General features: G+C 42.7%; 1 protein-coding gene across 1 annotated transcript in view; it reads right to left on the bottom strand.

Moving 5' to 3' along the window:
* LOC133118207 (protocadherin-15-like) overlaps nucleotides 1-23,702 on the bottom strand; it is a 145,518-nt gene that overhangs the window by 67,699 nt on the left and 54,117 nt on the right. The window contains exons 11-16 of the mRNA XM_061228017.1: nucleotides 20,456-20,590; nucleotides 17,263-17,412; nucleotides 15,919-16,112; nucleotides 13,597-13,729; nucleotides 11,056-11,135; nucleotides 6,405-6,498 (exon numbers count right to left, since the gene is read on the bottom strand). Of these exons, the coding sequence (XP_061084001.1) occupies nucleotides 6,405-6,498; nucleotides 11,056-11,135; nucleotides 13,597-13,729; nucleotides 15,919-16,112; nucleotides 17,263-17,412; nucleotides 20,456-20,590 (786 nt within the window). The remainder of the gene's footprint in view (nucleotides 1-6,404; nucleotides 6,499-11,055; nucleotides 11,136-13,596; nucleotides 13,730-15,918; nucleotides 16,113-17,262; nucleotides 17,413-20,455; nucleotides 20,591-23,702) is intronic.

The following is a 23,702-nucleotide window of genomic DNA, read 5'->3' as shown; positions in this document are numbered from 1 at the left end:
ACATTCTAAGGCTAATCACGGTGATTGTGAGTTGGGGAGGGAAAGGTGTAGCCTGAAGTGATGGGTCTTCAGTCTGCGCTTGAAGGAGGTCAGAGACTCTGCCGTTCTGACATCCACCGGGAGGTCATTCCACCACCGTGGGACCAGGACAGACAGCAGTCGTGAGCGTGAAGTGCAGGTGTGGCGAGGGGGAGGCGCCAGATGGCACGAAGTGGCAGAACGGGGTCTTGTTGGTGTATAGGTCTTGATAAGGGATTGAATATACACAGGGGCTGATCCTTTAACTGCCTGGTATGCGAGCACCAAAGTTTTAAATCTGATGCGAATCAAAAGGCATATTATGTTAAGAGTAAACTATATGAAGAAAAAAGTCTCTCACACACACACGCGCACACACACACATTTAATTGAGTAAGATTTGAATAAATCCACTTTGTTATGGAACTTAAATACACAAAGTTCCACTTTTTGAGAAATGTGCTCAACGGACAATCTTTTAAAATAAATATTATGTTGCTAGGAAACACTGTATGCAAAATAAGGCAAAATGCATACATTAATCACAGTTTTCTTTAGATTTTCAAATTGAATTTCATCTCACATCTGAAAAGACTTAAAAGCCATTGCATTTGCTAATATTTGACCATGGTATATAAAAAAGAAGTGGCAGACCAATGACAGGGGGATTTATCATGTGATTATAGTGATATGATTCAGCAAAGAATGGGAAATACACGTATCCCCAACTGATATTAACCCTTTAGGATGAAGGTTTAAAAAACACTGCCATCTCATGTTAAACCTCTCACCTTCATTTTGTGAATGTGACATTAACTCAGCAAAACGGCCGATTTCTCAAAACTACTTCTGTCAGACACACATCATTTAATAAAATCTCCAAAATGTACTTGTTATTCCCAACAAGTGATACCTCATTTTGTAGCTCTGGTCTTATAGCTTTGCATGACATGAAAAACAAAAAAAATCTTCAATGATACCCCCTTTACCATTTAATCACATATGTGCTTAGCATAGTCATGACTGAACATCCTAATGCTGACGTAACAATCACTGCCGGTAACTGAAAGGGATGGAAAGGGCTGAGAAGCATGAGAACAGCTTGTTTCAGCCCTGGTCCACTACAGTGACAAGCTCTGGATTGTAATGAGCTGCTAATTGTTCTTAATTAGACACTAATTGTTCTAATTTAGACTCGTTACATCTATTGAAGGATGAATTGCCCTCTTAAGGCCACATAATGGCAGAAATATTTTTGTATCCTCTTAAAAAGAAGAATTTAAATCGGTCAGACCAACTTTACTTTGCAGTATGCACTATATGGGAAATAATTCTGAAAGAGGTTCCATTTTTAATTGATCCCATTACATACTGACAGGTAAAGTCAGTCCCATTTTGTTCAGTGTGGAAGTGTGGAAACCTGACACCATCTGTGCAAAATGAATGGAGTTTACTGACAGCAGATGGCAACAAGCCAAACTTCCATTGTTTTCAAATGTTTTACCACACAATTATGCTAGAACACATTTTGAACTACCCTAATTGATCAAGAAATTATCAATTAAGCTATGACAAAAGCCAGCACGCACAGTTGGTCCCCAGGAACAGGGTTGAAAAACACTGTTCTGGAACACTGACTTTTCAGCTAATTTTGAAAAAGCTTTCCAAAAATTAGACTGCACTCACATAGCTGTACAGCTGTATGGATCTCATTCTCTTTCACACCAACTATACAGTAAGAAAGAAAATAACAGCACATCTGTGGTATGTCCACATTTCTAATACTGCATGGACACTAGCCACTGCATTGATGCACACCTATAATGGCATGTACACTCATTGAGCAATTTATTAGGTAAATCTGTACACCAGCTTGTTAATGCAATATATTTAATCAGCTAATAGGCTACAGCAGCAGAAGACCAATAAGTCTAAAAATATGTTTAATAAATACCTAGTAAAGTGCTCACTGAGTGTATAGTAAGTGCACTAAACCTATTTGGTATTTGTGTACACAAGAAATGTTGCCATTTATACAACAATGTACCATATAATCCCTGTTTATGGTACAATGCGCATAAGGACCCTTCTTACATGGCTACAGTTGGTTGAGTCTCTAGACTCTCTTTAGTTTCAGCAAAATGAAAGTTACAGTTACGAGATTATCTTCCTGCAAAGCAATCATACGCATACATTTTTGCCAGTGTTCAGCTAAAAGTCAATGCTCGAGTTGGCTTCAATCTCCACCTCCGATTGGAAGCCCCAGCTCCGCGGCATAGTGGCCAGTCAGAAGGTTGATCTGAACGTAGGTTTAAATCACAAAGTGCCTCCCCAGACGAGGGGCAGGCCTATCTGACTTTTGACAGTTGGGTAAAATCACTCTGCTTCTGCCTGACCTTCTCCGCACAGTGTTAAACATCATTAAAAAGTGGCCCCGGGTTTTAACGGACAGGCTTATCTGAAACATCTGATGGTAAAAATCCAGCTGGAAATGAATGTTGACCGGGCTGCATTTTAATGAGCTCTTCAGGGGCTCGTCAGTGAAGCTTTAAGGAGATATCCCTTTCAGACGGGGTCTGTCAACTGCAATTTCAATTGACAGGAGCCATCTGAGACAGACCAGTACAGGGTCTAACAGGATGGTGTGGGACGGGATTAGCTTGTGCTGCTCCACTAATATCAGAGATACTCATCCTTTGAAGGCAATTAGATTCTCTTCCGGGCTGCAGGTATCAAAGTAACATCTCATTAGTCCCCCCGGTGCTGGGACTATAGTCGCCTCCGAGTATCAGCGAGTTAACATGAGGCGCAAACCTTTTATGATCTGACTCTGATACAACAAAGCTAAATCTGTTGCACAGCAAAGACATTTTAAATGAGAAACACCAAAACAAGGTTTATTTTCGCACAATCTCATAAAGAGATATCATTTCAAAGGAAAACAAGTGGCATAGCCGTTTTGTAGCCGCTAAATTGAGAAGTCATTTGGCAATCTCAATATTTACCCTCTGTAAGTAAAGCACTGGTATGCGTGACACTTGCATAATAGCTCTGAGCATGGGACCAGGCTTTGATGAGAACACTGGTGTCCTTGAACGAGGAGTGAGAATTAAATACGACCACTTCACATCCACTGAACCTGCCGAGTAAAACTGAACTCCCTGATAGAGGAGGCTGCATAATCACTTCAAGGTGTGTTCACGCCATAAAGCGGAAGCTGTTGGCATTTTCCAGAGTTCCCGCGCTGGATATCTTACAGTCACGTCTCTGCACGACAAAGGCATGTAAATGCATTTGTGACGCATTACCGCTCATTGGCTGGATGTATCGCACGAAGCCGAACTGCCGTCATAGATGGAGAGGAGTGGAAAAGGAGAAACTGTCTTTCGTTGGAAAGCAGTTACCCCATTAACCAGGCCTTATAACACACCTGTTCCACAGTGTCAAATACTGCACCGCGCTATGAGACACCTTCAATGAGCCAGAATCGAATCAAATCAAAACACTGACCTGACAGGAGGTGCTACGATAAAGATGGTCCACAATAAAGATGGCGTACCAGTCTCAACACCATGCAAGGGAGGTGCTCCAAGCAGTGAACACATGTCAATTCCGATTCATATGGAGCACAGCACACGACTAATTTGCACCAACTATGAGTCTGCTTCAGCTTTCCGCACATTTAAACCGGTTTGAGCTTCATTTCTTCTCTTATTCTCCTGTTTTATGTTATCAGTCACACTTAGTGCACTTGCAAACATGCTGTGGTGGCTTCTTGTTCTCTAATGGATCACTAATGGATCGTTATCACAATTGTCTGAGAAATAAAAGATGAAAGTTCTTTTCAACGATAGTTTTGCAACAAGGATTAGCTTTTAATTCTGCTTGAATCTGCCGTGTTTTTATAAAAAATATCTGCAGATTTACGGTGATGCGCCTTCAAATGGCCGTTCACTTAAAGGTTTATTTTTTGCTGAAGACTGGTTGCCCTGAGTGCAGTAATTACGTTTTCATTACAGATGGCCCCTCGCGCTCTCGCTGACTATGACTCATAGGTAATCTGGGAATAGTACCCTGGGGGGAAAGGCAGAGGATGCAGCAGAATGAGTTTCTCCAGAGATCACACGGTACACAGTAACTGGCTGTAAAGCAGACACACCCTTTCTCCATTACTGTAAATCAACAGTGACGGGGCCAGACCCCCTCTCCACTGCTGTAAAACAACGTTCGCCTTTGCCACATCCCCCACACAAGCAGCTCTAGAATTACCTGACCCAGGTCACCCGCCCTTTCAATTTCCGCTATACAGCCCTGACTTTGCCCCCCGTTGCCACCATTGGGCCACGCCTACGATATATTGTGACTCGACAGAGGCCACACCCCCTCTCGGCACTGCTGCAGAATGACCTGGGTCCGGATCACACCCCACACTCCACCACAGCAGATTCTGCCTGGCTTTAGTAAGCCAAACTCATTTGAAAGCACTATTTCTAGGATCTCAGCTTTGCGGATGGTGCTAAACAGAGGCACTTCACTTTGGAGGAGGGAATTAAATCAGTGCTATGAGACTGTGCAGCCTTAGCAAACCAAACTCATTTTAAAAGGCGGCCATTTCTAAGATCTCAGCTTTGCGGACGGTGCCAAACAGAGGAACTTCACTGCGGAGGAAGGAATTCAATCAGTGCTATGGGACCATACAGCCTTTAAACAGCATGGTATAGCTGTTCCCCTTTAAATAGGTTGTGCGTATGTTTCTTTAACTTCAGGGAGAAAACAATTTGCCGGAATTCACCAATTAAAGTGTATTACGATTTCATTCCATTATCAGCACTTGGCAGGAAACTGAAATGTCTATTCAATAATTGTCACTGTGTTTGTTAAACCAGCAATAAAAAACACTTCTGCCCTGCTATAGATATGTACTATAGTGTTAACATGACCCAAATCTGTCCAACACCACATATATTGAGTTAAAGTTAAAAAAAGAAAAAAGATTTATAAACTTTTAACAGTTATGTGTTTTCTCCCTTTCTCACAAGAATGCTCAATGAAATATTTATGCAGAGGAGTAATTTATGAAATGGCTATGGGTCTGCACATTAGCTATATATTTTTACAATTTAATCATAACTGCTTGTGGTTCTCTGAAGCCATAATAAATAATTTGGAAACTGCTTGAACAGAAAAAAAAAGAAACAGGTTTAATACCCTAAAATATATGCTAATAATTAATATTATGGCCAACTCATTACTGCTGCCTTCTGGGTCTTTGTAAGATGCTTGGTGTCCAGCACAATTATCTTATCTTTAGCTGACCTATAGCAAACCATTATTCACTGCAAAAGGGCGCCTGCTAAACTGCTGTCCTTCACGTTCATTTCCCAATTAGTTTTCCTGCCACAGTTTGCTAATTAGAGCCATACATCCTGAGGACAGGAGGCTACTGTAAGACTTGCCCACTGACATGCCACACTGTACTCACACCACTGGGACTGTCTCTGTATTCAAGGTCTGACCCAATAATATAGTGCCTTTATCCAAAGTGCTGTACAATTGATGCTTCTCATTCACCCATTCACACACACACTCACACACCAACAGCGCTTGGTTGCCATGCAAGGCACCAACCAGCTTGTCAGGAGCATTTAGGGGTTAATGTCTTGCTCAGGGACACTTCGACACACCCAGGACAGGATCGAACCGGCAACCCTCCGACTGCCAGACGGCTCTTACCGCCTGAGCTAATGTGGCTAATATGTATTGGAAAGTCACTGTAGCATAAAACATTCCAGATTGTTCTTAAACACTTGGGCATGCGAAGTCTAAAGTAGAAGAACATTTGGTGAGGGGAAAAAAAAGAGATTTGCCACTGAATCTAAATGTGAAATGTGCGACAGGTTGTAAAAGAAGCAAGAAATGATGATACTGTTCAGCAGTCTCTGCCTAGCAGCTAGATTTAGCACTGCAGGAGAGCACAAAGCCTTAAACACCGATTCTCCTGTAGTGTGCCATGCAAGCATTTAGGCTTCACTAGACTGGAGTAAAAAAAATCAGTGCTTACACTTGAATGCAGGTCTCCCTCAAAATCCAAACTGTGGGGGTATTTTGGTAAATTGACAATTAAAATACATAAATGGGCAGCTAGTAACCAGGCAGCGTTCTGCCGACTCTTTCAGCTCAATAGCAGTACTGTAAGTCAAAGGAAATGCTGCATTGCTGCTGTTTTATAGTAGATATCCAGCCACCCAGCATTCATGCAAATTGAGTTCACCGCTGCAGGTCTGGCCCAGTTCCAGCCTCTGGACAGTGTGGTTTACCGAGCGTGGGGGACAGGGGGCGCTGTTTCTCTCCGAGCGGCCTGAATAAAGCTGGAGCTGGACCCTTACCCCTCCTGGGTTCCCGTCGGAGGCGGTGACGGTCAGGGTGTAGTGGTCCAAGGTCTCCCAGTCCAACGGTTTGCCCAGGATCAAAAGCCCAGTACTGCGAGAGGGGAAAAAAAAGGAAAAATGAAGACTGGCACCGAAGGTACGGCTGTCATCATATCCTCAAGAAACCGTTCAAAACGCGTACGTGATGCGAATGCCTCCAGAGCGCACTTTCGCTCCTAAAAATCCAAAATGACAGCTGTGCCTTCTCTGCTTTCTTTCTCTCTCCAATGTCAGCAGGAGAGGCATTTAAATGAACCGTTCTGCCCTTCACTCTGAATGATGAATTTAAGCAGGTGCTACTTTTCCCTAATTCACACACCTCAGTGCCAATTTCCGCATATAAAATCAGCTAAACGCACTCTAAGAATAGTAATGGAAAGTCGGAAGGATTGCATAAATTTGGGGCTGAGAGTTAAGAACAAAGTGCATGTCTTCATTAAGCACTGCAGTGTAATGGAGAGGTTAAGAACGGCCAATATTACATAATACATACAGTATATTAAACATATTACAGTATTACATAACACATAGACAGATAAAGACAGATACTTGCAAAAACATCCCAGATATTATTAAAGACATGAAGAGTAAGGATGATTCACTGGGATTTTAAGAGTTTGCCAAGAGCCTGTATGAAGAATGAGGTAATTTCAATACGTTTTCAGGAATTAAAATCATAATTTCTTAAAATATATTTTTTGCTGAGCAATTGTATTAGCATAAAAGGATAGAATTTCCCATTTCTGAGCCTGTGCGATTTTATACATAGCCTTTTTTCTTATCACGGTCAAGGGGGGCAGTGATTCTGTTGGGCCCTGAGGCCTGTGAACACATCCACTCGCATGCATACCGAGAAGCGTAGGGTTCGTACGTCGACAGCTGAAATGGAACGACAAGGTCCATTAAAGCCACATAGGTGAAAACCATTTGACGGCCCGGACCGCCATCGCCATTGTGTAGTCTATGCATCACACGGAGTATTGTCACACAGTATAAAGAAAGCCACGCATCACCCGTGTCCGTAATAACAGGAAAGCATCGAACGCGAGCGGGCGAACACAAAAGCTGTAGAACAGTGCCGCGTCCGATGACAATGCGTCTGAATGACATCTGACAGCCCGGCGGCCGGGCGGTATAAACGCCGCGCGTAGGCTATCAGAGGCGCGGATTATCCTGGTGGGCGTCCGCTCCGTTACCACCGCGCGCTCGCTCTCTGTTACCAGGGACCGTAAACAGACGCAGATTAAACCCTGTCGCTTCTGCTTCCCTGCGTCCGCGGGCACAAAAACTTTCTTTCAGAAGACATTCGCGCGGCTCGGAAAAAAATAATATTCAAAAGACCTCGCTTGCATTGCAAAAGACTTGCTTGCTTGCTTGCAAAAGACCTCGCTTGCCATCGGTGCTGAAGTCCCGGCGTATCCTTGATCTCCTCTGCTCTCGCCCCATTGAAATTGTGGAGCTGTACAAAATACGACTGCGCTTCATTTCAAATACCCGTTGAAAAAAGGTGGGTCAAAATCAATGGCCGGTATGTACCCAGTGTTATGGTTGAAACGTATCTCATCTTAAACGGCCGTTATGCTAATCGATTATGTCAAACCACCAGTGGAATCTCATAGAAAAACGGGTTTTGTGTAACGGAATTACAGCCAGTCCGTACTGTACGTCCACGTTTCGTTTCATCTGAGGGCGCCTGAAGAACCCCGCTCTGTACATATCGACATATCGATGCCGCGCGCTCACTTCTGCGAGGATGTCTGCAAAGCAAAGTAATTGCGCGGCCTGCATTTCCAAAATGCCAATATCAATTACACGTGTGGGCCTCCGCCTCCACCCACAGAGCCTTGAACCGCCTGGCCCACAGCCGCTTGGCTGTTTGATATGAACAGGCCAAGAGTCTACACGCACTTCAACATGACTAATAATGTTTACTCCACAACTAGCAAAAAAACCCCACCATTTTCACTGAAGCGTGTCTGTTATAGAAGCCTATTCATATCCGCAGTAGATGTAGTTTGTGGGGTTTTTTGGAGACAGTGGCGGCACCATCAAACTGGCCTCCTTAAAATGATTCTACCATACATTTCCACAAACAGGCTTCTATAGGTTTTGTACCATCCCGTTGCTCAGAAGTACAGCAATGTATCCTATCAAATCGGTCAAAGTTTTTCACTTTTCTTCTAAGTCAGCGTACTAAAACTCAATTGCTTTAATTTACCAGTAGATTTCTGATTGCTACATCAGCATTGGAATGTTCAGTTAAGTACAGTCTAATCACATATTTGTGATCTGATACCTGGTGGGTTAACATTGCCACTGCATACTGAACATACTGAGCACAGATGTAGCCACACCAATGATATTTCAGAAGGGAGCTTGCTGATGCAGTCGGCAATCTACCAGGGCTTGCCACAGGCAGAACGCCTGAGCATAACTGCAGCCACAGAGTTCCTGTTTGTTACAAACAGCAGCTGCTGGGACACTGCACAGCTGATCAGGAGAACACAAGTCACTGTGGAACCACGTTTGGACACGGGGAGGCAGGGAAAGGTTTAAATCAATTAGGAGACGTCACGAGCGCTGTCACTCAAATTCTCCACGCATACTCCTCGGTCCCTTTCTTCCCCAAATCACTAACATGGTTATTTAGGAACAATACACAACCCTGGCATGCTGCAATCTCACAGCGTTTCAAAGCCAATCATTTCTGACAGTCAGCAACAGCACAGACGAGCCAATGAAAATGCTTTCCAGACTGAGCCTGTTTCAGATTGTCCGTCTTTCAGATTCCCGAGAAAAAAAAGCGTTCAGCGCTGAAATTTGCTGCCAGTTTCTGTGCAGCAGTAACATAATGGCAAACAGGATATTAAATTAAACTGAAAATAAACAGGACCTAAATCAGACTGTTGCAGCAGTGTTCCAAACAAACATTCAGCACAAAGACACTGTGTATTTTTACACCATGAACTATAGAGAGGTTTGTGCAGAAAATGAGTATTATCTTAAGCAAAGCATTGAGTCAGAGCACTGTTTGCACAGCATCCAATGGCCATTAATATAATTTCATTATAAGCCCACAGAGGAGGCCACCTACAGTACATCATATTCAACATGAAGCTAGCATGTCAACAACACAACACCATTATTTTTGGGCAGGGAAAAGTATACTGTATAATATATGTATATGTGTGCCAAGTATCTTTTGATACTTAGAACATTATTGCCACAGTTCACATAGAAGAAACATGCACATTGCAGATTTGTGTAGATTACTATTTATATGTTGGAAACAAATATATACACTCACTGAACACTTTAGGCACTTTCTATTAGGTAGACCTGTACACCAGCTTGTTAATGCAAATCAGCCAATCATGTGGCAGCAACTCAATGAATAAAAGCATGCAGACATGGTCAAGAGGTTCAGCTGTTTTTCAGACCAAATGTCAGAAAGGGAAAGAAATGTGATCCAAGTGACTTTGACCGTGGAAGGATTGTTTGTACCAGACAGGGTGGTTTGAGTATCTCTGAAACTGCTTATCTCCTGGTATTTTCACCTACAACAGTCTCTCACAAGAGTTTGCAGACAATGGTGCGAAAAAACTAAAACCATCCAGAGAGCAGCAATTCTGTGGGCAAAAATGTGTGTTAATAAGATAGCTAGGAGGAGAAGTGCCAGGCTGGTCAAAGCTTTGAAGGTGACAGTTATTCAAATAACCACACATTACAACAGTGGTATACAGCAGAGCGTCTCTAAAAACACAACGCATCAAACCTCTTAAGTGGATAGGCTCCAGCAGCAGAAGACCAATAAGTCTAAAAAATAAGTCAAATAAATACCTCATAAAGTGCTCACTGAGTGTAAATAAATGCAATGAAAATATCCTGATTCATGTTCTTTTTCTTATTCCCAATTTACCCAAATAAAGATACTATTTATCAGACCGTTTTCACTCATATTTACAAATTTCAATAACTGAAGAAAAAGGCTTTCATCTACAGCGGTAACCCTGGAGATGTCAGGCAATGGCAGTGAAATGAAAGGCGGAAATGATGCGATGTTGATGAAAGACATCACCGGAAGGCAACTGCTCAATGGATACATTCTCAGTGTTTCATGTAATTACCCTATCCTAGCCCTACCCATGCAGCGTAGTTCACCCTTAACTTCCCACACTTAATTCAAGTTTCCTTCCTGAAAGAAACAGCAACTCACCTGCATTTAGCAGAAAATAGTGCAAAAAAAAAAAAAAAGATTCATTGAAACCTGAAGCAAAAGACAAATTTGGTCCTAGGTACACCGTCAATGTCAATTCCTTTTTCAAACCATATCGAAAAGGAATATCACACACTTTTATTTTTATTTTTTTTCAAAAATAGGTCCATACTTCAATACCTTGGTTGGGGGAAAAGCAGCTACAGCTAAGTGTCAGACTCCAGTCCCAGAGCTCTGCTAGGTTTTCTGGCTTCTGGTGTGTTTCAGCACCAAACTAATTCATTAAAGTCCGCACACCTTCTAAAGCCTACTATGGCTGCTGGTTTAAAGCTAAACCACAAAACATACAGACTCTCTAGAATATGAGTTTGACACCTGTGCTCTATAACTTACGTTTCAGAGAGGTTGAATGTTTTCTCAGGGTCACCGTCTTGGATAGTGTACGTGATGGGATCGCCTTCACGGTCTGTTGCCTAGAATAAAGAAAATAAATACAGTTAAATTACACTGACCTTGTGTGGGTGGCACCCCTGGTCAAAAAGCCTAAATGAACAGAACCTGACCTCTAAACTGTTAAACATGTTTCTTCACATTTTAAAGCAAGATTACATTTTTTTAAAAGTTTTTACAGTTTCAAAATAATAAAAAAGGAAAAAGGCCCTGTGCAAAGGTTTGGGAACCCTGTCACTTAGCACTTTGTAACTCCCCCTAGGGCAACTATCACAGCTTGTAGACGCTTCCTTTCAATTCTCGCTTTTGGAATTTTCCCCATTCTTCCTGGCAGAGCACCTCTAGCTCAGAAATATTCATTGGCCTCTTTGCATGTACGCCACGTTTGAGATGTCTCCTTAGATTTTCAATAATATTTAAGTCTGGGGATTGTGGTGGCCATTCCAAAACCTTCTATTTCCTGTGCCTCCAGCTGCCACACAACCCGAAAGCATAATGGATCCACCTCCATGCTTCACAGTTGGCAAGGTGTTCTTCTCTACGAAGGATTCACCCTTTTTTCACCAAATATACCTTCTTTGGTGGTGGCCAAAAAGTTCAATTTTGGTTTCATTAGTCGAAAGCACTGGGGTCCAAAAGGCTTCAGGCTTCTAAATATTTTCTTTAGCATACTTCAGACGCTTAATTATGTGTTGAAGTCATTCCTTCTGCCATGTAGGTCTTTGTTGTTTAAAGTATGTTGTATTGTTGTCCTGTGTTGTCCATCTGAAATGCTTCTTTGTCTTCCAGACCTTGCCTTTACTTCAACTGTTCCATTTATCTTCCATTTTCTAATAATGTTTCTGACAGTGGAAATAGGTAGTTTTTGTAGCCTTCTCCTTCTTGGTGGAAATGAACCATCTTCATTCTGAAATCCTTGGACAACTGTTTAGAGGAACCCATGGTTGTTAACACCAGACAGAACAGCAGTTAGAGACTTTAGAATGCATGGAGTTACTTAAGTAAGTTCAGCCCTGGAATTATATTCACTTGACACATTGAAGCCTTAACAAGTAAATCAGCTATGGTTTGAGGCTTAGTAATTATCTTTTTTAAAAGTAACAAAGAATAAGCCAAAAGGGTTCCCAAACTGCCATTTTCCTTTTTTATAATTTATAAAATGTATATCGCTTTGCAGCATACTGTTATTCCATAAGGTTCACAAGGTTTCAATCTACATATTCAAGAAATTCTATTCCATATAGTGAATAACTGACTTACACATTCAAACGTTCATTCTATATATCGAAGAAATGACTGGTGTATACCAGGTTTAATTCTATAATTCAATAAACGAAATAGCCAGAAAGTGTGTGGCAAGCTTTCTGACGCAAGATCAATAATAATCAAAAAGAAACCATTGACCACAGCTTGCTTTTTTCCATGAAGCTTTATACTGGGTGTGTGAAGAGCAAGCTAATGTGCTGTAAAAACTCTGCAGCCTGCGTGTGTTATTTGTAGGCCGAGCACTGATGGACATTAAGTGCAGCCACATTAATTCCATTTGGTTTGAATGCAAGCCTTTGTTTTGCTTCCGTTAAGTTCAGCTGATGTATCTGTCTATATATATTGGTGAATGAAGGACAAGTATATGCAAAATGGAAAAACAAAAGCTCCCACAACACGGCTCATCCATTAGCCAGGCATTAAGTAAATAACATCCCGGAATGCAAAGGATTATGCATGAGAATGCAGGACAGGGCTGGTCGCCAGACATTATGGCCGTTTCTGAATATCTGTCCTTGTCCATTCTTGTGTTCTTGAGAACTCGTTTTATGTCTTATGTCACAGCCCAAGTACAGTTTCAATGTCAAGAACACAAGAACAGATAAAATGGCAGGATTTGTTTCACTATTTCCGCAATAAATGTTGCTAAAAATGAGGCAATAAATATGCGTTGTAATTGCCAAATCCCATTTTAAGCATACAACATAGCCTATAGCAAAAAAAGATATCGTACTCAGCCAAGCCGGCTGACTCGTGAGTGCTAGATAAGGGTAACGTGAATGAAGCAACCTAAATGCATTAGCTAGCTAAAGAACAGCAGGTGAAAGGGACGTTTGGTTCACTTTAATGTGGCTACAGTTTGTCTACAGTTGGAACAAAATCATACCCAAAACCATCTTAAAGCAGCTTGACAAAGAAATTACATACTCAAGGTGCAGAGTAGAGACGTTCAGGAAAGGCTGCCACTGCCTGTTTTGTAGCGGTAGCGCAGGTGCATGTCACTAGCACGCATTGCATCTCAAATGCATAACAGTGTTGGCTGTCCTTGTAGTCTTGCAAGACCGTTCTTGTCAAGAACATAACCTGGCAAGAATGTTCTTCCCAAGAACATTCTACAATTCTTGGTACTCAGAAACAACCATGGGTGTGCAAGAGGGACCTTTGACCCATGTCATACAGTGCTGCGCCATTGGTGCCAGACCTGCTGTCCGTGCCCACCTGCAAGTTCAGCAGAATGGCTCCTATCCTCATGGCCTCGCTGACCTCCAGGCTGTACATGATTAGCGGGAAGCGTGGGGGGCTCTGGTTGTTGGGTGGCAGGACCTCGATGTACACGGTGGTGATGGAGCTCCTGGAGACAAAAGAAGGATGTCCACAGCTTTACACCAGCACAGACACCCTTCAGACACTGCGCATGGTTGGCATTTTTATATAGCGCCTTTATCCAAAGCGCTGTACAATTTATGCTTCTCATTCACCCATTCATACACACACTCACACACTGACCGCGATTGGCTGCCATGCAAGGCGCCGACCAGCTCGTCAAGAGCATTTCGGGGTTATGTGTCTTGCTCAGGGACACTTCCATACAGCCTGGGCGGGGGATCTTACTGCCTGAGCCATGTCGCCCCACACCCCTTGGCATGTTCACAAAGGCCCAAGGCCTACCTGCCAAGGGGTGTCAGATCAACAGATCATGCTTCTTTACATTCCATTTTATTTAGCAAACACCTTTATCCAAAGTCATGTACAATAAGTGCATACCAAAGGTTATTAGAACAAATACAGAACAGGTTAGATAAGGTTATCAGAATCAGTTGTCCACAGCCATGAACATCACATCTAGTACACATGGTAAATAGGTCAAGTCATAAAGTAATAAGGTAAACAATTACAGTGCCAAGATACATACACATACAATAGCCCTTAAAATACAACAAGAAGGCTAAAAGATTCAGGAGACAGGAGATTCACAAGTGGTAATAGAATCGGGCACCTGTCAACGGCTCATGTCAACGCTCTTGGGTGTCTCAGTCACCTGGTGATTTGGTGGTGTTATTCTGCAGACCAGGCCTGAGGCCTAAACCTTGGCTCTGCCATCACACAGAATTATAAATGTGTGGAATAGCTTTCCAGGTCACGTACTCGAGAGAGGCCACTGGGGTGTTCGGGCCAGGATGGATGCAGTGCTGGAATCTCTGTATGTAATGATGCGCTTAAACTGGTTGAATGGCCTGATCTCACAGTATGTATTCTTATGTCAGCCAGGGTTCTTTAGGTTACCTTTGCATCCCCCTCCCCCACATGTACCAGCCAACCCCAGGTGACCAGATACACCTCTCCTCCAATCAGGGCATGGCTTCCTGAAGGGTTTTTGGGTTAAACAGTCACCGGCTCCCAGGCGAGAGTATCAGAGGACTGCTTCAGTGTACAAGCAGCGGTTATACGTCTGAGGGTTTGTGCGGTCTCATGGCATTAACTGGAGTGGCACACCTACTTATGTTAAACAGAGGCTGAAAAAAACTGAATTCACTGATGAATTAAGCCTCTTGGTGTAATACAGGTAACATTATGTTAAGCATCGTCGAGTTTTGACACATACATTAAGAATTTGCCTGTGCCAGATTGCTACCATTTGGAAAATAATTTTAAGGTGTTTATAAATGGATAAGTTCTTGGAAGCAAACACCATGCAAGGAAGCCTAAAAAACTTGGTGTGATTTGCTGAATTATTCTTGATTACTTCAACTAATGGAGAAACAAATTAGATTGAAGGAAATGCCAGGATACACTCCACAGCCTCTAGGCCTGGGCTGATCTACACCGACAACAGACTCAAAGGGTACAGATCCCTTTTAAATTACTACAGTCACCCTTAGTTACTTTTCGTAAGGCAGGAAACTTAATGCAGCAAGTGCTCAGACTAACGCAATAAAATACCCAAACAAACAGCATCTATCCTTCATCATGTTGTTGGTGCAGTATCGATCCCACAAGTACCGGCCCTGACCGAGGCGGTAAGATTAAATTGGGTTACGGAGAAGGCCCCTGTAATTATTCTGAAAACTCCCTCATTGCCACCTCCTTTACAGACAGAGTGTTGGAGGTGGCGATATCAGAGGGGGGCGGGGAGTGGGGTGGGGGGGTGGGGGTGGTATTAATGACAGGACATGCCTGGGAATCTCCAAGGATGAATCCATCACGATGCATGACCATATCGATTTTAAAGAAAAAGAAGTAAGAGGGTTTCCGCAGGGCTTGAGCGGGAATGAAGGACAACGGAATGGAATGGGCTTGAGCCGGAATGAAGGACGGTGAGACTTCCAGAGCCTGATTTTGAGGATAAAAAGACGTTTGCAGGGCTTGAGCCCGAATGAAAGACGATAGAATGGGCCTGAGCCGCAATGAAGGATGGTGGGACCGCCCAAGCCTGATTTTGAGGGAAAAGAAGGAAAAGGGTTTTCGCAGGGCTTGAGCCGGAATGAAGGATGGTGGGACCGTGGAAGCCGTGGAAGCCAGAGGACCGTGTGGCGGCTTTACCTTCTCTGGGCTGCGGGAGCGCCGTCCGCCGCCTTCACCGTCAGGGCGTAGGTGCGGCCCACGATCAGGGTGACGCCCGGTGCCACGGCGATCAGCCCCGTGCGCCCGTCGATGACGAAATCTCCCTGGCCCCCTGCCAGGATCTCGTAGGAGATCATGCCGTTGGTGCCCTCGTCCGCGTCCTGTGCTGTTAGCTGGAGGAGAAAAAGGCACATGTTCTCCAACGTTGTTTAGACAAATGCAATCAATAAAAACTCCCAATATTTATATAACACTCTGCTTATTAACTCATATTCATTGAGTTCCCGGAGATGACTCTAAGAAACCCTTCTCCTGGCAGGATGCCTTGCAATTGTTACAGTTCCATAGTGTGAAAAGTATATTCACATGCAAATATTACAACTCTATATATAACATTTATGAATAAAATACATGCACATGCTGTTCTATTTGCTGTTCGATTTGCTGTACTTTATGCAGGAAAAAGTGAAGTTCCATAGAGCACTTATTTCATGCTTGGAGATAATCAACTATTCAATCTGATTCAAGGATACTTTTGACTTGGTCAAAATCCCCACTTTAGTTGAACACAATCACAACAACAGGTAAACACAGCACTCAGAAAGTATTTGCATACATTTATCAGTAATCACAAGTAGAGCCAGCGGCCTTATGGGTAAAGGGCTTAACATTTAATGGATGCGAAAGCAGGAGAACCGTGAGGAGGTGCCAACGGTGAGCCAGAACGACCCCAAACTCCCCCCTAAAGTCACCTGCAGGCTGAGCTCTCGAACGTTTACCAGCTTAACTGCACTAATCTACACTCCAGCGCACATCCACTATCTGTCAGTCACATGAAAAAGGCCAGGAATCAAATGAATCCCTTTCTTCCAAACATAAATTGCATGTGAAAAAGTATTGGAGGTCATGTGACCCTAACCTCATCTTCCCCCGAAACTAAATAGTTGATTTTGGAGGCAGATTAATTCCTGACCTTTTTTTCTGTATCGGCTGTTTGACTAAGCACGTCTGAGAGGAATCGGGATCACGATCAGACTACAAAGTAGGACTTATCTCCCCACCCCTCCCAAACCCAGCTTGTCCCAGGGAACGCCTGCCGAGAGCACAGCCAAATTATTCCCCAGCAAAGCCATTTGAAAATTAGGCAGCTCATTCCGCCTTAAAAGAAAAACACACACACACACACACCCATGCACACGCACACACAAACAAACACAGACACACGCACACACACGCGCACACACACACACACACACACACACCACACAGGTTTGATACTGCACTGCTCTGAAAGTGTTGAACAGTGAGTGGAGTACTGATTACCTGTAATACGGGTTCGCCCGGCTGCATGTCGGTGTAAACATTGACACTGTAGGAGACGTCGGAGAAGGTCGGAGTGTTGTCGTTGGCATCTATCACCAGGATGTTAATGGTCACTGGAGCGCTCTCCTGCACTCCGTCTGAGGCCACCATCTTGAAGAAAGAGAGAAATACTGAATTTGAAGGACCATGAAAGGCATCGAATGTCTTGCTTTCTAATGGCCTTTTTAAAGTGCAAAACTTTTAGCGAAGAAGCTCAAATGTCATTCCACACCACAGCGGTAATATAGCTGAGGAAACCGACTCAGCAAAGCTAATAAATTGTGATTCATAAGCCAATATTATCCCGAGAGTTTTCTCTGGAGAATCCCCTCCACAATGAAAGTCTGACAGTTCGCTCAATTGAGTAAAATAAAAGGCTCACTTGTGTGTAAATTCAACAACCTGCAGTTATTAACATCCTCCCCTTCCTGAATCAGGTGCTTTCACAACACCCTCATATCCCCCCTCTAGAGAGACAGCCTCTTGTGTAGTGCTTTCCCTAAAGAGGCCTGCCAACATCACCTCTATTCATCCTTTCCAGACCAGGCAAGCAAGCCTCTTTGCATTAATCACCCGTACAGACCTGGCAACCCTCACTCTGTGCATTAATCTCCAATAACGACCTGGCAACTCACACCGTGTGCATTAATCTCTTATAGAGACCTGGCAACCAACACTCCCGGCATTAATCTTCAGAAGAGACCTGGCCACCCACACACTGTGTGTTAATATCGGCCACTGTAAACCAAAACTCTATGCATTAATCTCCAATAGAGACTTAATATCCCATAATACGTGCATCAGTCTATCATAGTGGCCTGGGAATTCAACTTCTTCGTATTTGGAATGGAATGGAAACCAAACACCTGTGTCTCAGATTCAGTGAACAGCTGGCAGCTGTAGCAACACAATGCAGTGTTGTGTGGGTGAAAGCTGCAACATAATTTAATTATTTAATAAAACTTAAGGCACCCTGAAGGTCCACTGTAAGGGGACTTTTCAAATTGGACAAACCTTATGATTATTTGTTTGTTGTGACTTAAGTTTTACATACACTTCATTTACATAGCCGGATGTGTACTGAGAAGTGTACTGGAAGTGTATTGAGAAGCCTGGCTTGAGTGTACAACTGTGCAGGACTGCCAAAGATTTGAACCTGCAACCTCTTAGTTCCTACATCCATTTCATATGTGTTTAATAATGCTACACGTCAGAAAGCTGGCATACACTCAATTTCTGCAGCGTAACAGGATATACTGTACATTTGGCAGGCTCTATGGTTTTTATCTCCTGTACAGTTGAAGAGCATATTTTCCCCTTTAAAAGAAAGAGAAGAAGCAACCCATAAAAAAGAAAAACTTAATTAAAATCCGTACTATAAGACAAAAGCAGAAGTGTTGACAGAAATTAAAGACTGGTGTTAAAGTCCAACCCTGCAGAGACTGCCGCCTAATGACTCAGAAATGAAGGGGGGAACAGGAAATTTAACCCCACGAAGCCACCGCTGACATCTTGAACCAAACCTCGTGCAAACCGACAGAAACACGGCCGCTCAAAGACCTAAAGGATTCCCCGAAGAAACCCTCCTCCCGTTCCTTCAAACGGATGTAGCATACAGAGGGTTTGTTAGCCTGAGCCAAGCGGCCTGGCGGAAGGTGGTCTGCCAGAGACTTGGCCGGTGCTGTGTCCCAGGCCTGCAGCGAGAGAGAGGCTGGCGCTCAGGTCCCGTGGGCGGGGGTGTTCCTCCACCCCCTCTCTAATCCGCCTGCGACTGCGGCTAAGGGGGAGGGCCCGACTGCCGGGAGCCCGGAACGCAAACGCTCTCGGGGGATTGGCTGATCAGAGAGACGTGTTGGACGGGAATGTGTACTCATTTGCATATGGCAAACTTTGAAGGTCTTTTTTTATGGACACCCAACCCTTCTTATAATCGTGTGAGTTGCTTCCTGAGAAGAATCAGTTTTGCATATTTTGAAATGATGGAGGATAGTGCAAAACATACACATGCACACACAGAAATAAATTGCAGTTGAGACCACATTTTGGAGGTAGCATAGCCTAGCGGAGAAGCTATCCAGCAGGGAGTGTGTGAGCTGGGCTGAGCATCGCTCTGCAGCGCCCCGTCAACCACACAGCAGAGATTAAACGGACGCCATCTCCACTGACTGCCGGTAATAAATTAATACTATTTATTATAAACCGCCATAAATGGCAGTTCCATTTAACTGATGGCGTTATATCCATGCAGCCAAACAGTGATTGAGCAAATTATGAACAGATTTGACAGTTTGGAGGATACGGTGGTGTTGTTGCCACTACTAAGAAAGTGAGGAAGTTCAGTAGAGTACCATGAACGAGAAACAAGAAAAACTGAAGAAAATGTGGTATTTAGAGGAAGGCAAGATACCAACTATTGGCTGTACAGTGTCCACACACTGAGGGACAATGGCCAGTTGACCAGTTGACTGACCGACTAACACTGATTTGGTTATTAGTCATAACAAGTTTTATGAAGATCACAAAAAGGTCATTCAGGATCAGTTTATTTTAAGTCTGCTGGATGTGAATCCAGCCAAATGACATTGAATTCCTGTCAAAGATGAAGCAGTGAGAAAGAACAGAAAAGTCCATATGACGTACTGACAGAAAATCACCCCAGGAAGGTGAATGTATGCAAAGCACCCTTTCAATCAAGGTTCTTAAAACAGATTTCCCTTATAATGAGATCCTGGTGAATAAGGGTGTTTGAAGTGTAAGTCAGTTGTCATTAAAGGTTTTGCCACAACTTCAAAATGAAATTCTTGTGCTGCTAGGCTACATACTGTATTTATGATGGTACTGTGGTTTGACCAGTTACACTGGACAAGGACAAGTCCTTTCTTACTACTACTATTGTTATACTAATAATAGCAATAATACCAACCATCTTCATTATGATACCTGTAATAATTTTTTGGATTATCATGGATAATCTTACAAAGCCGTAGTAATCCAAGAACAATGACACACGCTCTCAGTCAATCCTTTCTCTGACCCGATGAGTCAAAGGGAAATAATCCCATGAACCTACAGGGCTCATCAGCATGCCTGCATGTAATGTAATGTGTAATGTAATGTAATGTAATGTAATAATGGTGCAGGTGGAGGTTCTTACCGTGAAGGTGTAGGTCTGCTTCACCTCCCGGTCCACCGGCTTCAGCAGGGTCAGGTAGCGCGTTATCCCTGAGGGAGTCACTCTGAAGATGGCGTTGAAGTCGTCCAAGGTTATGTCCACCATGGGATCTCTTGTCTTAAAAATATTTTTTTAGGAAGGAGTTAGCAGAGCAGATCACAGCACCCATGAGATAGGTAATCGTGGCAAGGACTCGATCGACATCATCCTCAACTTCACAAACCTTTCCTTCGCAAACTCGGTTTGGTGAGTTGTAGTGACTGGTGATGCTTGTCAAACTGATTGTGAAGAAATATATGAATGTTTTTGATTTTATGGGAGTTTAACGGTGCAGTAAGGATGAATGTTGATTGAATCCCAGGCTCTAGTTCTGTACAGCATCCTGTTCATTTAATCTAGGATCAAGGTGGCCTCAGAGATAAATGAGCAGAAATTGAGTTAATCACGGCACAGCTCAGAAAGACCCAAATGAATGATTACAGTGCAGAATGTCCAAAATTAATATTTATGTCCAAGACACTTCCCTGAATCATGACGGTTCACAATCAGTCATATATTAGTCATGGTTTTTTATAAAGTGCACTGCTGGCCTGCAATGGTTTTATACTGTAAAGGGAACTGCTGAAAAAAGTCAACTCAAAAGTCAAACAATATTATGATAACAAAGAGATTATCATGAAATTGAGCGTAGGGTGTAGTTTTTGCTCTCCTGGAGAATTATCTGTTTGATATTGCATGCATAAGTCCTGGGTGTCACACTGGTATTTAACACTGCACTCTCACCCCGTGAGGCTTTAGACCTCACACTGGACTGCCTCGGGAAACTCCCGTTTCCTCAAATCACCTCCACCCATTAACCTCCCCACCAGATTTCACCCAGTCCTGCTTTCAATTTAAAATAACACCAGGAGTATATGCTTATTTTACGCGTTACTTAAAGTTCAGATCAAGTGCTTGGAATTATAAGGTTCAATCTGACCTTTTTGCCAAATAAATGAGCTATACAGGAATGCTATGTCCAATAATTTTTTAATGTGCAACAGGTTAATTAATTAATTTTTTTTTAAAACATACACTCAATAACCATTTTGTTACGCAGACCCATTACCCAAACATTAGACAAACATTCTGCTACATTTAAAGTCTCTAAAACCTGTCCAAAGAAATCAAGCTCTTGAAATTTCAAATCTAATTTCCGCAGAGGGGATCTGTTTGCCAGACATGCTCGGATGTTTAAAATTAGATATAATCTAATCTAAACTACTGTGTCTTTGTTTTTAAAAGGCATACTTTCATCAATTATTTAGACTACACTGCAGTGCACAAAAATGAAAGATATCCCCGAGCATCTGAGAGATCCAGCAATAAACACAAACCTTTTAAAAAATCATAGAGATATCTGGGTGAAGCATCAAGTAGAAAGCACAGCCAAACTGGTACTATATGTATTTCAGTGTATCTGTTTACACTGGGTCTGTGACTGTCTGTTTAAGGTGAAATTCAACCTGTTAGAAAAAAGTGTCAACAGTGTCAGGCCAGTTTGAAGCTCTGCACTCATCTTCGTGTCTCTGTGGACGTTCAGTATATACGTCGACGGCGATGTACAGACTACCTTTATGAATTCAGCTGATAAAAATTCACACCTCTTTCTAACCTGACAGTATAAAAGACAAAATGCCAAGCAGAGATTTTTGGCATGCTCACATGGGGGGAAAAAACCCCTTCCGGCAAACAGAAATTGTTCTGTCGACGTTGCCAGATGTTGTTTTTCCGTCCCAGCCATTATGTTGCGAGCGTGTCATATGATTATTAATGGGAGCATTTTTCCTTTGATTCTTTCTGACTCAAAATTCTATATGTGTCAACTCTCCATCATGGCCGTGGTTTAGATAAAGTATTGTATTATGCCATGGGTTGCTGTTTGATCCGAAGATGCTGGTTAAACGCCACAAATCACTGCTCACAAAACAATCACTAGAACTTAATTTTCTAGTTCCAGCACCTTCTTCCACAACCTACTCCAGCTTCTTCAGGTTGGTGTCAAAATCATGCTACTGTGTGCTGTGTGTGACAATACCACACTGTGCTTAACTTACCCAGCATTCTTTACAAAAATACCAAAACACCAAGTGCATTTTAAATTGTTACTGTACAGCAAAAATGGAAGAAAAGAATATGAAAAATCACAAAGGAGCAGGGATTTAAACGCATGCAAAGCGTAAAAGAAACTGCAAAAAAGTCTCAAAAGAAGACAGAAAAACACTGCAACACAAAGACCAAAAGCCCTTGCACTCCAAATGAGCACTGCACTGCAGGAGTCCCGGATACCTACAGGTGCAGCACCGGGTGTGAGCTAAAACAGGAGGCAAAGAGACAGATGGGGTATGATTGGCAGACGATTCTCCTTTGTGATTGTGGAGTGTTTGCTCACGACACCGCATATCATCTTACCACTATCACTATATGTCTTTAAAGACAAGCTCAAATCAACATGAACTTTTTCCTCAATTTAGTCAATTCATCATAACCATACGAACAGGTCTTAAAGTATATAATCCAATACAACATCCTAATACTTTTTGTATTAGATGTATCATATCAAAGTTTTCTTTTTCATCTACTTCTTGGAAAAGGAGAACGTCAATTTTCCGTTCCCCTCTAATCAGTATCCTTTTCAAACATTGGCACACCTCCTTTGATGTCCCCTTCCTCATTTGATGTCAAAACTCCTTGTATATGTCATCTTGCGGAAGCTTGCGCTGCTCTAACTTCTGTTTCAGCTTGTCTTCAAATGTGGAAAATGTTCAAACTCAGCTCGAGAAGGTTGGTACTTCATATGCAATTGTTTTGATTCGAAGCTGCTGCCTTCACACTCTTTTAAACTCCAATAAACTTTAGACAGCGAAAGCAGAACTACCTGCTCTTATTGGATATCGACCCACGTTTGGATATTAACCTTCTGACCTTCTGGCCCTAACCTGCTCATAAGTTATTTTACCATTATTCTGCACTGGTGCATTGCAGAAGCCAAATGTTGCAGTTAATTGTATTTCCATTCCGTCAGTTATACAAATTAAACAAAGTTTAATTCAGCAATTGAAAAAATGCCTGTGAAGTTCAATGAGGATTTTTAAATTGAGGAACTGAATGTCAGTCCCTTTCAGGAAGTGACTGTTTTATTTATTTCTGCCCGTGGTTGGCTTGCACTCACAGGAAAGTACTTCAACTG

This window comes from Conger conger, chromosome 18, assembly GCF_963514075.1.
Source record: "Conger conger chromosome 18, fConCon1.1, whole genome shotgun sequence".
Classification (NCBI taxonomy): domain Eukaryota; kingdom Metazoa; phylum Chordata; class Actinopteri; order Anguilliformes; family Congridae; genus Conger; species Conger conger.
This window is presented reverse-complemented; position numbering and strand designations above follow the sequence as displayed.